Raw genomic sequence first — 15,835 nt, forward strand, 5'->3', positions numbered from 1 at the left:
TTGCGATATCTTCTGCTCTTCCTATCTTCCCATTCCTCCTCTTCCTTCACCTCCTCCTCCTCCTCCTTCTCCTCCTCCTCATCCTTCTCCTCCTCCTTCAACTCATCCTTCACATCTTTCTACTCCTCTTCCTCCTCCTTCCCTCCTACTCCACCACCTTCTTCATCACATTCTTGGGGGCGCGACAGTCGAGACCGACGACATTCGAGGCCTACGACCGTAGAGGACTGTTTTACAGTCCACTACGGTCGTAGTCTCGACTGTCGGGAGTGTACGAAAATTAGAGTGGCCTCAACTGTCGCCTAACGCGACATTTGAGGCCACTTTTTCAGGAGTCCTCTACCGTCGCTGGCCTAGAATGTCGCCGGTCTCTACCGTCGCTGGTCTCGACTGTCGCAGGACTCTTCTGTCGTTTGCCTCGTTTGACATCGACCCTCATTCTTCACATTTTTCTACTCCACCTCATTCTTCACCCCCTAATACTTCTCCTCTCCCTTCTCTCTCGCCACCTACTCCTTTCCCTTCCCCTTCCCACCCATCAACACGTCTACCCCCCTTTTCCACCATGTCTCCCCCTTTTGGTGGAGAGTTACTGGGAAAAAATATTCTGAGTATTCTTCCCAAAGAATGGACATTTCTATGTTTAAAGCTCCGTCAAATCAATACAAAACAGTTGATACAAAGCAGTATAATCTTAGAATGATCCCTGGATTGCATTTTCCCCATACCATGCACAGTTCAATAGTCAGTTGTTATTCCAGTTTATATAATTCAGATTCATATAAAATTTTGCTGTAATGTAAGCTCTTATATATATATATATATATATATAATATATATATATATATATGTGTATAAGCCAATATATTTTGTAATCTGCATAAATAAAGCTCTCAGTGAATCAATCAATCTTTCCCCTCTTCATCCATCGTTCATCCTCCTTCTCCTCCAACACCCACTCTCCCTCCTCATCCTTCCCCTACATGAGAGATTTATTAGCAGAAGATTTTGGTTATAGATTGATTTACTATGGAAGGAAGGTACTTTTGATGAGCGGTCTAGAATATTAGATCGGATTAAATTTAATTAGTTATACAGATTTCAGATGGATTTTGATACATTGTGCACATCAATCAATGATTATTGTAGCTAATAACTCAATTAATTTTGCAAAGTGTGAAAAATCCTTGATCAGAATGAAAGTGTATTGTAATTTGCATTAAAGTATTTTAATATTTTGATGTAACTACAATGAAACTGCAGAGTTTGAACAGAGAACTGTCAATTCTTGCAATAGGATAGCATTGGAAAATCGAAGGATAACCTATCCTTTCCATTAACACAAAGTCAGATTGAGAGGGAAAAATAGAGAAAAACAGAGTAACTGTGTGAGATAGTGCAGTTGTTCACGAAAGTGACCCATTACCTGGTGCCATCTGCCGGTAGAATTGTGCATTGCACCGTTGACCAATAGGAATGAGAGTGGGCGGAGCTTGACTCTGTAGCTGATACCGACTTGAACTACCTTCAGAGACTATTATGATAACTTAGGACTACCCAGAGCCTAATGCACTCTATCGCCAAGCTTATACACTGTATCGTTGACTCATTTAGAAGAGAATGAGTAGTTCAAATACACATCATTCTGATGAAGTAGTTATTTATTGTATTGTATGTATTACATAAGGCACTATTTTGACAAAAGCCACATTGGACATACACACTATTCTGTGTGTTCATAGGAAGAGAGTAGACGTTATTGAAAAATAGCGAGAGATTTGGCTAAGATTGATGAGCTTTGAAGCCTCAATTCAAATCGTGTTTGTATCTGGTCAGTCTCCCTTATTTCTTGAGCACTATTAAACATTGAAAAACGAATAAATAAAAGACTAATTTTCAAAAATAAAATAATAAACACCATTGAGGTAAAATTATAAAATTAATGTAGAAAAATATGGAATTATATCGACCTATCATTTTTACGACTGACGAGATTAATCATTCCGATAATTCTTGAATAGAGGGAGTTTGAACACAGTTTGAACAGGAAGCTGTCAATTCTTGAAAAGGATAACAGGGGATAACTTATCCTTTCAAATCATATAGCTAGATTGATTGATTGGGTACTTTATTTATGTAGATTACAATATATACTGTCTTAAACACTCATATACAACAATAGCTTACAATACAGCAAAATTATAGATGAGTTATTCACAAAATATAAATTAAGAAAATAATTATTGAGCTGTTTATCATATGAAAAAAAGCAATTTGTAATAACTATAGATAAAGTAGATAATATTGTTATGCATCTACATAAATTGGAGGAGCTTTGGACATATCAATGTCCATTCTTCGGAAAGAATACTCGAAGTATCCTTCCCACTAACTCCCTCCCAAAACGTTAATTTCATTAATTCAACCAAAGATTTATTTAAATATGAAAATATTGTAAAAGTTTTAATCAATATGAAAATTTAAGAGGAAAAAAACAGAGAATGAATGAAGTGAAATAATTATATAAGTAAGTAAGATCAAATCATTGATTATTAAAATGGAGTAGGCTGAGAGTAGTTCAGGTTAATCAACTTTCAGTAATATACCGCAATATGCAGTGGATAATTAAAATAGCATGAGTTTATATTATATATATATATATATATATATAATTTGTTCTATAACAGGTTTATAGATTTGTATTTGTGGGATGGGTGAGGGATGGTTGTCATGTGATCGTTCTAGGGCTGGACAGTTTCCGTCATTTGAACCAATAATAAATAAATAAATAAAAATTCCCTGAGAACGTCGTGTACCTGTTGAAAAGGTAACAAGAGAGCTGAAAAAACTCTCCAAGTTGTTCTTGGAATTAAACAGGGATCTTGGAATTAAACAGGGAAGCAGAGATCTGCTTCTGTTATTTCTCAAGAACTTCGTGTATCTGTAGGAACAGTGACAGAAAATCATTTCAAGTTCGAATTGTTCGACACAAAAGTGTTATTGGAATAATTATGCAGTGGTATTCTACTGTTTTTCATTATTAAGATGTTCCCTCAATTGTATTGTCACCGTTCCAAGAGCAAGTAATCTAGAATATACAATATAGAACATGAATCCTCATTGTCGAATAATAAGCTCTGCTTGAATAAGAGAAAGGCTTGTTGCTATACAGTATAGCTTTGATATCAGAATTATTGTTCTTTCATCAACACATTTTCATTGTTTGTTCACCTCTTTCAAAAATTATTATAAGCATTGCTGGGAACATCCAATTAATAAAAACACAATGGAACAGTAAGTGCTGGAGCTAAAAGTTTAATATTTTTTATTCTTTGCATGAAAGGAATCCATGAATGAGGGATGGCAAAAATGAGGGAAAATTTTAGTGTTGATTCCAGTGAATTCGTTCTCGTTGCTTTTGTTACTGGAAGAAAGTCGGAAACAAATGATATTTTGTTAAATTAGCATAATATAATGTAATTCATTAGATGCGCTTTTTCTGTCAGTACTTTTGTGTCTACTTTGGTTCTAATAAGAACAATACCTTTATTCAAAAGGGTTCAATATGATTGTTTTCATATTGTCATTCAAATTGTCACTTCATTACAATAAGTGGCTTTCATTATAATAATGTATGCCGAGCGTACAAATTCAAAAAAATATGATTCAAAATAGAATATAATGTTAGGACCGAATTGATGTGATAATCTCAAGTCATATCATGAACATGATTAATGTTTGGACCATAAATCTATGATTCTCGTGAAATTTTAATGAATGATTGGCCCTCATTAGAATGTCCTATGTTGAAATCAACTGAGTGGCGAGTTGAAATTTAATTCAGTATTCAAAATCCATCATAATCCATCTATCGATTTATCTCTATCTTCATTTATCTTTATATTCAACATTTCTTGAGCTCTATTCTGAATGTCCTAATTCTCCCATGCCTATCTACTCTAAATCTAAATGTAAACTGTATGGAAAAATTTTCATGTGATTCCTAGAAATAGTGAATAGAGCTTATCAGTTATCATAGGAACGGTAGTCGTACCGTAAAGTTTGTGTTCATTGAATTTCAATTGTAAATTAGGCCAATTTGCATTCGGGCATCGTCCGACACTGAAATGCCTCCGAGAAATTGTAGAACACGCTTCAGATCATTTGCCTGGTAAAAACAAACTTGTGCTTCTAAATTTGGAAAAATGCGTAGGATATGAAATACTGCATCTCATTGTCTGTTGGGGAGTTTCCCATTCAAAAATCTTTGTGATCTATGGATCTCGAAAACTGGGAATAGAAAACTGTTGATTCTCTGTAGATTCAAATTTGATTCTCCTGTAGATTTGTAGAAGTATGTTCAAGGTTACTTATATCTGATATTGAAATTTGAGTAATTTGTGATCGTTTGTGAACACAGATATCAATGATTGTGACACATCAATGTGACACATCGATATCAATGATTAATGATTAGTTTGATACCTGGTTCAATCATATAACTTCTCAAATTACATTTTAACTTCATTGTAAATCTATATGGTTAAAACCCTTGTAACATAGGTTATCAAGAATCATGAATCACTGAAGTTTCACTCCTTCAAATAATGCTAAATAGTTCCTATATATTTTTATATTCTATTAATTTTATACCTTATCGTATTGGGAACGTTATGACAGGAATTGAACTGAATCAGGTTATTTGGAATCCACCTGAAAATGCAGGCTCATTTTCATAATCACTTCTTTCTTTATTCACCTAGAGCTCGAATGGACATCTCAGCGAGTTAAAACGATATCCTGTTCAATGTTATTCCAATTAAACCCACTATTCGTTTCATAAGCACAATTTCATAGGATAATACAACGTCAACAGTGAAATTCGACATCTAATATTGATAGCTAACCAGTATGCAATCTAGAAGTTCATGATCTTATTATATTTAATATTTATTCGCAAAAAATTTTGCAAACACTTTTGCATAGATAGAAGGACAAAATACATTTTCGACACTTGAACTTACATTGTAAACTTATATAATGTGAAACTCATAAGAAAACTCCTATTTCAAAATGAGATACAAATGAGTGTTTGCTCATCTCGAGGTACTAAAAGGAGCTCTATGAAAAGTTAATACAATAATAATAATTTAACTTTCGCTTGACAGAAAATGTTTACTAAGGCCTCAGTTGAGGATTCAACTATTTCAACTTTGGAATGAAATAAATAAAACGAAATTCATTTTACCAGTATATTAATCAAGCAAGAACTTTGTAAAAAAATCGATAGTCTAGATTCCCTTCCTCACTCACTTTTTCTCTTCCCTATTTCTTACCGTCAAACCGGCCAACTTGGGACAGTTTTCAACTTTGAGTTGAAATTCAGTTCCATTATCATTTTAATAGTTCATTTCTCCTGTGCTCAAAACTTAGGTCTTTAATAATACTTCAAATATATACATTCAATTTCATTATTATTCCAACCTGTTCTGAAAAAAAATTAAAAAATATGGTGACCCAAGTTACCCGCAGAGGTTGGGTAACTTGGGACACCAATATGATTTGTCTGAAATGAGACAATTGAGTGGTTGAAGGCTGACTTGGGACATTATATTTTGAATAATATGTTTCATATTCATAATAAAATTACTTCAACTGTAAAATAATTGAATAATTGATAAAATAATTGTGTGTAATATTTGAGTGTTCACAATAGAAGTTATTAAAGGCTCAATTTCTAGGATGGAGATAGTAGATTGTTATGACTGTTAAAAAAGTATCTTAGCTGTCAATCAGTTGTTCAAAGCGTTAAGATATTTTCAATGATGTGTTCCCAACAAATCCACAATGCCAGAACTCGGAATGAATTGCACAGACCAAAGACCTTAAAGAGATCTGCATCTTTAAGGTCTTTGGCACAGACAGCTTGTAAGGCTAGCTTCACACGCTTTCGGTTTCATTCGGTTCGGTTCGTTTTCAGTTCGGTTCGTTACCGAAAACGAATGAGGCTTTCATACATGTCAGGTTTTAATTTGTACGGTTCTAATTAGGTATTTTCTTCTCGAACATAGTTGTGTTTGGATTTTCACAGTTCATGCTGGTATATTTAAATATAACAGTTGGTGTTAAATTGTAAGATGTTATTTCTTGAACAACAAAATTTTAAAGTTTATTAAAAATTGTGAATTATTTGAATAGTTTCTTTTTGATTATGTTAATTTTGGAAGTTCAGAGAGATTATTTCTTTTAATTGAAAATTTGTTCCTTGTTTTGACACATGGTATATAAACGTCATCTCTTCTCACCATTGATGAAATCATGTAAAATATCCGTGGAAAAAAAATTCTCTCCAAGTTTTAATTTTTATCATTCATATTTTTTAGCAAACTATTCATTGAGAAAAATATTTCTGTGAACTAACAGAAATGAATTCACCATATGATTTTGACTTGGAGAATTTTGAAACAGATAATCACGATATCAGGTTAAAATAAAAACAAAAAAAGCAAGCGTGTGTAAAAGACTTTGTTTTTTCCTGTTTCCCTAACAACGAATTCGAATAATATAATGAAACCTATTCGTGTCGAGGGGGCGTTCGGTGCAATGCGGTTGCTATTCGGTACCGAATTCGAACCGAATCATCGTTTCACACTTATCGGAATTTGCCGAAAACGAAACGAATCGAACAGAACCGAAAGTGTGTGAAAGTAGCCTCTCGCTAGCAACGAATTGAAACCAGATGGAATTTATTAGAGTCAAGTGGGCGTTCGGTTCTATGCGGTTTCTATTCGGTACCGAATTCAAACCGAATTACCGTTTCACACTTATCGGAATTTGCCGAAAACGAAACGAACCGAATGAGTGTGAAACTAGCCTAAGTTGGAATTGGGGGGAAGGGGTTGAACTGTCCCAAGTTAGGCTACCGTCCCAAGTTGGCCGGTTTGACGGTAATAATATCTCATTATTATTTTCTTGTACTGTTATTAAGCATTGAAGACTCGGCCTCTGCGCTCAGGTTCCTCGAACCTTGCAGGGACTTCCCGTTTTTAATATAGTTATGTATAATCATATTTTTTTTATATATTGCATTTTACTTTTTTCTTTTATAACAATTTTTGTCATTGTAATTATGTTCTTGGGAAAATAAAAGATTTGAATTGATTCACATGAATTTGATTGAGGAGATTCAATCCAGTGTTAGATCAAGCGAATTTGTGTTGACATAAAATTTGCTATAAGATCAAACTGTGAACAGTGAAATTCCAAGTCGTATCGTTGATAATAGACCGGCCACCAGCTGAAACTATCGTGTATACTCTGTCAGAATTGAATCGGGTATCGAGTCAAGTGAAGTCGATGAACGTTTCCGGGCTTTGTTTTGTTGAACAGAGGTCATCCCAACAAACCTTGACCTCCTACTTTGCTTCACACACTGCAATTGGCTGTTATCATACAGTCAGATCCACTTTAACCTGTCAGAAATGTTCATACTGAAACTATTGATTGTATTCACAATGAGCTCTGACAACATAAACTGAAGCTGAAAAGGGAGAAACTCAACCAGTCCTGTCAGTATTGTTTGAATGGGAAGTATTGATGTTATCCATAAGAAATGCTGACAATTTGTAGTGAATCGAGGAAGGGAGAGAACCGATCAGCTGATCGATTGCTAGCGGTTTATTTGTCAATTGTCAACCGTGTAACTGGATTATGTTGATTTTTGAGTATTGTAGGTAGTGACGTCATAAATAAGTTATGCTTGTTTATTGATGGGTGACGGAACTTATATGGAGCATTTTGATGCACATAACTGCATTTTTCCGATTCAAGAGAAACAGAGTAACTGTTTAATGTTTTATGCTAATATGAATTGACAAGTCAAAGAAGTAGAGGGTTTTATTTCGAATGAATTGGAATGGATAGTCTGTAACAAGTGTTACAAATAGTCTGTTACAAATGGATTGTACAGTTCGAATATAAATTTTCAATAAAAATTGTTCATTTGCGAAAATAATGATCTCACCAGAAGTGAGAGTGTAGGGTTGAATGGTCAAATCAGTTATATTTGATCAGATATGTTTGAATATAAATCAGATTGAAACTAATTAAGAATTGATCTATTAAGGTTAACCAGTGTTCTCATCCAGGATCTTTCAAGAATAACAGTACCAAGACTATGATTATTATTGTCTATTTACACAGTATTCCATGCAATTATCTACGATAGTTCCATTCCACATTCGAAAAAGTCAATGAAATTTTTCCAATACTATGATTTTCTGGTCTGTTTGCATGTACGTCTATTAAATTTGACCGTTGTAAAATTGCGTCATCGCATTGTCAATGTCACTGTCAATTTTATTCTATCACTTCTATTAAAACTAATCACTAGGACTAACCATAAATTTCGTTCTCTTATTTCTTATCCAATATTAATTTTCATCGCTAAAGTCTTCCAGTGAAGCCTACAGTTCCAATCTACAATTTCACTGCTTTAAATTCTTTCACTACACTTTCATTTGATATACTTTTTTCTCTTCACTAGCACTACACCAATTCGAAGGGCTTTGTTCTCTTCAACCTCCTTGTGAGTTCAGTGTTGTCTAGTAGTTGGATGACTTCGGTGTTGTCGTGTTGATGAAGACGTACTGTCAAAAATTTCGTCATGTTCGTTTATGTGTTGTCACGGATCTAATCCCAGATTAGATGTCACCATTTCACAGTTGTTAAATTTTATATTTAAATTGTGATCAAATTTAATATGTGCAAAGGGGTCTCTAAGCTCATAACGAAAGTGGGAAATTGAAGCATTTGTTCTGAAGCATTTGTTTATTTTCAATGAGAAAATCCTTCAATCTTCATGAAAGCCTTTCTCCTCACTACTTCATCACATACAGCCTACTCAAGTAATTTTTCTCCCCATAAATCTTCTCTCAATATTTCTTCTTTCGTCGAATATTTATTCACTCTGTTCCTGAGTTAGACTTGGCAGCAAACAACATGACACTGACTGAAAAATGTGAATCCATAATCTGCGGCCATCCCCTTGTCATCTACCACTTTCCACCGCCTCCATCATCATGATAAACATCAACATCATTATCATCATCATCATCATCCACAGCTTTTGAGGTAGAGTGTGAGTGATAAACGCCTGAAGAGTTGGTGACTTATCAGCATGTTTCAACTTGGAAATGTGCATCCATCTTTCGTATTGCTGTCCAGAGATGCGTGGAGAAAAATGCACCAAAACCCTCTTAACACTGATTAGAATAGCTGTGACATATGCCCTTCACACCACTTCTGAATGACAACTTCTAAAGAATGAGAACATTTCGACACGTTTATGAACTTATATGAACGCCCACTCCTTTATTGAAATCTAATATTTAATTACTGAATTTTTTCTCTATTTGTATCAGTTTTATGAAATGGAATTATCGTGAGGCTAGCTACAAACAAATCGAATGTTGCTCGTACGATATTTTTCCATCCTTATTTATCCTATTGGATTTAATCAGGACTTCCTATATACCAGGTAGGATAGTATATAGAAGGTCCTAATTGAACAGATGATGTTTGTCACGTGCCATTTAATCTGATAGAATTCATAAAGACTGCAAATTATCTTACGAACAAAAATCTGTGTGTTTGCAGGGCTGAAAACTTATATAGAAAGTTGAGGACTGTCAAATAATTTGAATGAAACTATTGTAACTTATTCAAGATGTAACTAGTACTGCCATAAACGACACAGAGAGTTCCAGTATTGATCATGATTATTATCATAGTTATCCTATCGGAAATTCTTGAATAACTCCAGAAGAATAATTATATCTTGAAAAATTTGCTGTAGGCTATGATTCTATTCGTTTTTGTTCTACTCATAGAAAACGATGTGCTGCTAATTCGTGCTTCTCCAGATTACTTTTTTGGTGGAACCAAACTTTTCAAGGTGCAAGGAGAACAAGTAGATCTCGAATCAGTTTTCAGTTTCGAATATTACCACTAATCAGCTGGAAATGATAAAAAATTTGAATGTCATCGTTGTGAATTGAGAAGATATATCAAGACTGTCGTACTGTTCACTTGAATGTTTTACAACTTGTTTGTGTTACATGAATGTCGATCGCGAGCCTGACCTACACTGAAAGCTTAACATCGACCTGACCGTTCTGTTTGTACCCTTGGAGAGCTTGAAGAAGTCACACAGTAATCTGATTGTTGTTCTTTCTTAAAAAGACAACTGTTCGTTACTATGGAGAACTTGAAGAAGTTTCGTAAAAAATGTACTGGATTGTTGTTGTTCCTGATAGAGACAAACGCTTGTTACTTCAATCAATTCGCTTCTACTCCATTTCAATACATTATTTTGTTTTGTTCGAAAAAATTAATCGGCTTCATATTAACTCAAAATCAAGTCATGAGTCTCAAGGATCACGAATGATGATTTGTTAAAATCATGACTAGGCTCCTACAATTCCATCATATGAAAACACAGCTTTCTCCACATTCAAATTCACAGTGTCTCGCCCAAACAAGAATAGAAGAAATTGTGTGATTTAGAGAAAATTGTTATGCCACTGAGGCGTGGAGTGACAGTTTCGCTATAACTAAATCCATTTCAAACTGTCAGCAATGTTTTAATTCGAAGCAATTTTGTTTTTTACAAGGAAAACTGACAGTCTTAAATGTATCTCGCTAGCAGGCAGACAGTCAGCATTGTTCGGATAGGAAGCATTGATGTTATTCATTAGGAATGCTGACATTTTTGAATGAAACAGATGCTATGCAGTTTTCCTCCGAGCAAAACGAAAAAATTCATTCAGCACGTTATTATTCAGATTGTATCCTGCTTCCTATTGGCTCTCTCCATCCTGCTCCACTATAATTCTCATTTTTCTGATTGTCACAAACAGAAAGTATGGAGATATTTCTTCTCCCTGTTCTTTCCTGGAGTGATTTACACATTTGCTTGGTTTTTCTGATGCTTTGAGAGTCAGAAAACTCTCAAAACCTCAAATCTAAATCTCAGGAGGATAATGATATAAATGTTAACCAGAAGTTTTCAACTTGAGACTCATACTCATATTGCAGTATTAGAAAATCATATTGATTAATTCAGAGAGCATTATTGATAGGATGATTGCAAATATGGTAATACACCCCACACTACAGCTGAGGAAAACTTGAGAAAAGAAGTTATTTCAACTTTGTGAGGGCCAAATCTTGAATATTGTTGATGCATATAAATTGGTGCATTTCTGAATCAATTTTCGATTTGTGTATCTTTTCAACATGCATTCGTATGCATTTTTGAACCAAGCTGTTGTTTATGTAACAAAGTTGAATGAAAAATTCACAAGTATCAAATTTTAAAACTGAAACCAGTGTGCTCTTTCTTGAGAAAAGATGTCCCCTTCCAATTTCCATGAGATGAAAGTACAGCCTCAATGTACTCGATTTTTCTCTGAATTGAGTACTGAATTGTACCTATTGTGTGAGTACGTCTCTTCTACTACAAGCTAATGTTTCATTGGAATTTTATAATAATAATATTATCTGACAGTGTTGATGTTTGATTCACTTACGATCGTTAGTTAGTCTACATTCCAGATTTCTTCCACAGCAGAGCCACTTGTAAACTTTATTCTCAACTCATAAATTCACAAGGTGCACGTGAAAAAACGATATCCATCTTCACCTTTTCCTCCAAGTGCACGCTTTATTGGGAAGAAATGATCGATAATCATAATAATCGAAATATTTAACTCATTTCCAACAATGATTCTTCCTCTATATAATCGTATTGTTTTTCCCGAAAACTAGATAATTACAATTGATGATAGGCAGCTGGTTTATGGATAATAGTTGCATAGGTTACTTAATAACATTCAATAAACACTCAGATATAAATCAAACCAAGTTTGATCACATTGTGTTTGCTTGACAAGAAAAACACGAGTAGGACTAAGTAATTCACCTGTCTCTTATATATCTGATGATGACCATGTCAAACCTAGTTATTTAAAAAAACTGTTATTGATAAAAGTATTGTAGCAGAGGTTCAATGATTTGCAATCCAAACTATATTACTTGACAAAAATGATTCTTCCTATTATCATGATCTTCAAAGTTGTATTTCACGCGCTTTCCACTGTAGAAAGGATATAAGCGAACTTAATGAGTCAATTAGCAATTTTTATAGTTTTGCACTAAATACTAGCTGTAAAAATCCTGTCGTCCAAAACAAAGCGGTGATGTTGACAATGAATCACTCTGATTGGTAATAAAAAATATGTCTTTTACGGCCTAATTTGGCCACTTGAATAAGTATTATGAAACGTAAATTTTTAAAAATACTTAGTATATTCATAAAAATGTCCATTGAGAAGTGAGACCAATCATACTAAATGACATTGTGTGTCCTTGTATCAAAACTATTATTATCCTCTATTTCTTCATCACAGAAAGGTACTACATTCACACATTTATAATTAAGTCACTCATCTACATCATAAAACTCGAAACGCTCATAACATTTATTTTTTAATTTGACACACTATAGTTGAAGATTTTGTTCGAATATCCTTATTGGAAATTGTTATTCGTCATTATGTGATTGTACTCGGCAGACTTTATCAATTTATCTCTCCATAATGGAGCTCCAAAGATTTTTTTGTATGAGTGGTATTTGAATGTGATATTGAGGTTTCATGAGAGGAATCAGAGTTGCTTCTCCATTCACTAGGGGTTGATGATATTTGTAACAACTCTTCATGGAAAAGAATGGAACCCAATCTCAAGTAACAAACTTGAATATTGAGACTTTTGTTTCATCACAATGATATTTGGCAATCGTCACACCAATTGCAAAAAATAAGCTCTTCTCTCTAAGCTCTTAATTGGCAAACGGAATAGACCCTTCTCTTGTTAATTTGAATTAATCAGAGAAGAACTTATGTCGTTCGCCAATAAGAGTTTCTTGTTCTAATAATTGATTGACAGATACCTCATGAAATCAATTGAAAGTTAATCTTTTTAACACACTCTCAAAGCAAATAAGACTTGGTTGTTCTAATAATTAACTGATACTTCATCAGAATAATTGATAGTTAATCAAATCAACACACTCTCTTAGCAAATAACTATTGAGATATGACTTCTAGGAAGTTGATGGAGGATTCAGAAATGTTCCAGGTGGAGGAGACAGAGTTGAGTTGATTGAGGAAGTGAGAGAGTATATCATGTCCATGAGGCCATATGAGGAATATGTCGTCAATGACGGAGCCATATCAGGGGTGATGAAGTTTATTTGGAGAGGAAATCCTGTTCAAGGAGGCCCATTACATTCTGAGAGAATCTAATAAAAATGTGTTTTATTGAGACTTATCCGGGTGTTAGACTCATTTCACAATCTTCGAGGTACGTCACAATGATAATTTCTTGTCAATCAGCACCCCAATTACAAAAAAGTGGACTTCAATCTTGTTTAGTGAGAGAAAGTGGTTAATCAAGATACAAATATTGCAAAGTAATAGAACTTCGAGAATAAGTTTAGAGAATTCAATACATTTCTCTGAGATTTATCCGGGTGGTGAACATCCATTCACTAACTTCGAGATACGCCAGAATGATAATTCCTTGACAGCCATAACCCAATTGCAAAGAAAGTAAGCTCCACTTTTGTTTAGTGAGATAAATTAATGGCTAATCAAGTTAAAAATATTCCACAGTAATAGAACTTTAATTTTTTTGGAATTCTTCGAAACTTATCCTAGTAGAAGACTCAATTCACAAATTTCGAGGTACGTCACATTGATAATTTCTTGTCCACTATAACCTAATTGCAAAAAAAGTAGGCTTCACTTTTGTTTAGTGTGAAAAAAATGGTTGATCAAGCTAACAAGATTGCATGTAATATAATTTCAAAAATAATTTCAGAGATAGGTTTCTTCGAGATCTATCCGGGTGGTAGGCTCCATTCACAAACTTCGAGGTACGTCACAATGATACTTTCTTGCCAATCATTGCCCCAATTGCAAACAAAGTAGTTCTCTGTTAATTTCCATGTATCGGGAAAACCGCGTCACTCGCGAGACGACACTTGGAAAGAGCGAGGGGAGGGGGAAGCCGGGCTTTGTTTTGTAGTAAGGTAGTTTAGTTTAGTCAGCTGTCAGGTCTGGGGTCTGTCGTGTACGTGTTGAGTTGATTTTTAGTTGATTTTGTTGTACGCGCGCGGGGACATGTTGACTCCTTCTGGACTGAACGGTGCTTTGGAGGAGGGGGAGGCTACTAAGGAGGGCTTCTACTCCTTTGAGGAGGAGCTCGTGAGGAGCAGGAGGGTTGAGGGTGGTCACAGAGATCTGCATCATGAGGCTAGAGGTAGGACTCGTCCAAAAACTTCTCGGGTTTCATAGATACTATATAAGTGTTACACCCTATCAAACAATGAATTTCTTATCAATCTGAAATGATCAATGGAAATGGAAATGTCGAAAAAAAATCACTTTGTTTATGGTATTGATGATAGAACACCCAATTAAGATTAGTTAATTTAACCAAAAGTTTTTGAAGATACACTTTTATCTGAATGAAATGCCACCTGCACGGAAAACGAACTCATGGAGTAGATTTTTTATTTTCTATTGTTGTTCAACTTGAATATTGTCAATTTTTTGTTTTGTGTATTTTTTTACATAAAAAATGATGGTTATGCCTAATACAGGGAAACCTTTAGGGCATTTAAAGTTTCTGATGAAATTGTATTGATTTACTTATGTAGAATGCTATTTTCTTTTTTCATTTTTTCAATAAACTTTCGTTTATCGTATGTTGATGTTGAGGCTGTATTGAACAATAAATTCAGTGTGGATAATCAATCATATATTCATCAAGTCTCTCGGTGTCCTCTGTAGATTTTTCCTTCAGTAATTTCGTACAGCCATAAGTATTACTCGTCAGATACTTCATCCTTTTCAGGGGTTGATTGATACTATGTTACAATCATGTCCATATGAAACAAGAAATTTTCATCTGGAATAGCCAATGAAAACTTTATAAATCTTTCGAAGTTTTCTGTGGACATTTCCTTCAAAGAAGTTGAACAGCTAGATGTTTGACTCGGCAAAACTTTCACCCGGGTTCATAGATAGTCTGTAGATGTTACAGAACTCTCGAGAGATTAATTATTTCAAATGTATCTATTATTCAAATAATAAACACTTCATGAATTTTAATGTGCAGTTCCCCAGGAAATATTTCTGTCTAGGAAACTAGAGTTAGGAGTCATAGAAAATCTCACCCCATTTCCCTGGTCTTGATTGATACTATGCTAGTGTTACAGCTCTATTAAGCAATAAATTAATTTAAATCAATCAATATGATACTCATCAAATTATCGAATATATCCTAGAGAATTATACCATGTCATAGAGTTGTAGCTGAAATTTAGACTAGAACTTCGTCCTGCTTTAATAGATACAATGAATTGAAGATTTATCAAGCAAAATATAATTTTGGAATAATAAATGAAAAAATTACAAATTGGATATCTCCATTTTTTTAATGTAAATATCTTTCATATCCAATATCTTAAAAAATCTCATATTCCGATGTTGTGTCAAATACTTTTTTATGATGGAAACACAAAGATATTGACAAATATTACGATTTTATTTTGAGAGGAATACAAATATTTTTCGACACCTATGGTATCATCTTCAGTATTCTAATCAAGCAAGCGTACAGAACATCTTTCAAATATGAAGCACTTCTCAAAAACATTGAAGATGACGTGACAGGTGTAAAAATATGTTTGTGTTTTCCTCAAAAT

General features: G+C 34.1%; 2 protein-coding genes across 2 annotated transcripts in view; one reads left to right on the forward strand and one right to left on the reverse strand.

Annotated features, from left to right (window-relative positions):
• Positions 1-15,835, reverse strand: part of LOC111052056 (myosuppressin) — a 182,484-nt gene that overhangs the window by 151,128 nt on the left and 15,521 nt on the right. The window lies entirely within an intron of this gene.
• The window catches only part of LOC111059197 (acyl-CoA synthetase short-chain family member 3, mitochondrial), a 62,117-nt gene continuing 60,438 nt past the window's right edge, over positions 14,157-15,835 (forward strand). Inside the window, 1 exon segment of the mRNA XM_039433599.1 lies at positions 14,157-14,385. Within this exon segment, the coding sequence (XP_039289533.1) occupies positions 14,247-14,385 (139 nt within the window). The 5' untranslated portion in view covers positions 14,157-14,246.

Source organism: Nilaparvata lugens, chromosome 7, assembly GCF_014356525.2.
Source record: "Nilaparvata lugens isolate BPH chromosome 7, ASM1435652v1, whole genome shotgun sequence".
Taxonomy (NCBI): domain Eukaryota; kingdom Metazoa; phylum Arthropoda; class Insecta; order Hemiptera; family Delphacidae; genus Nilaparvata; species Nilaparvata lugens.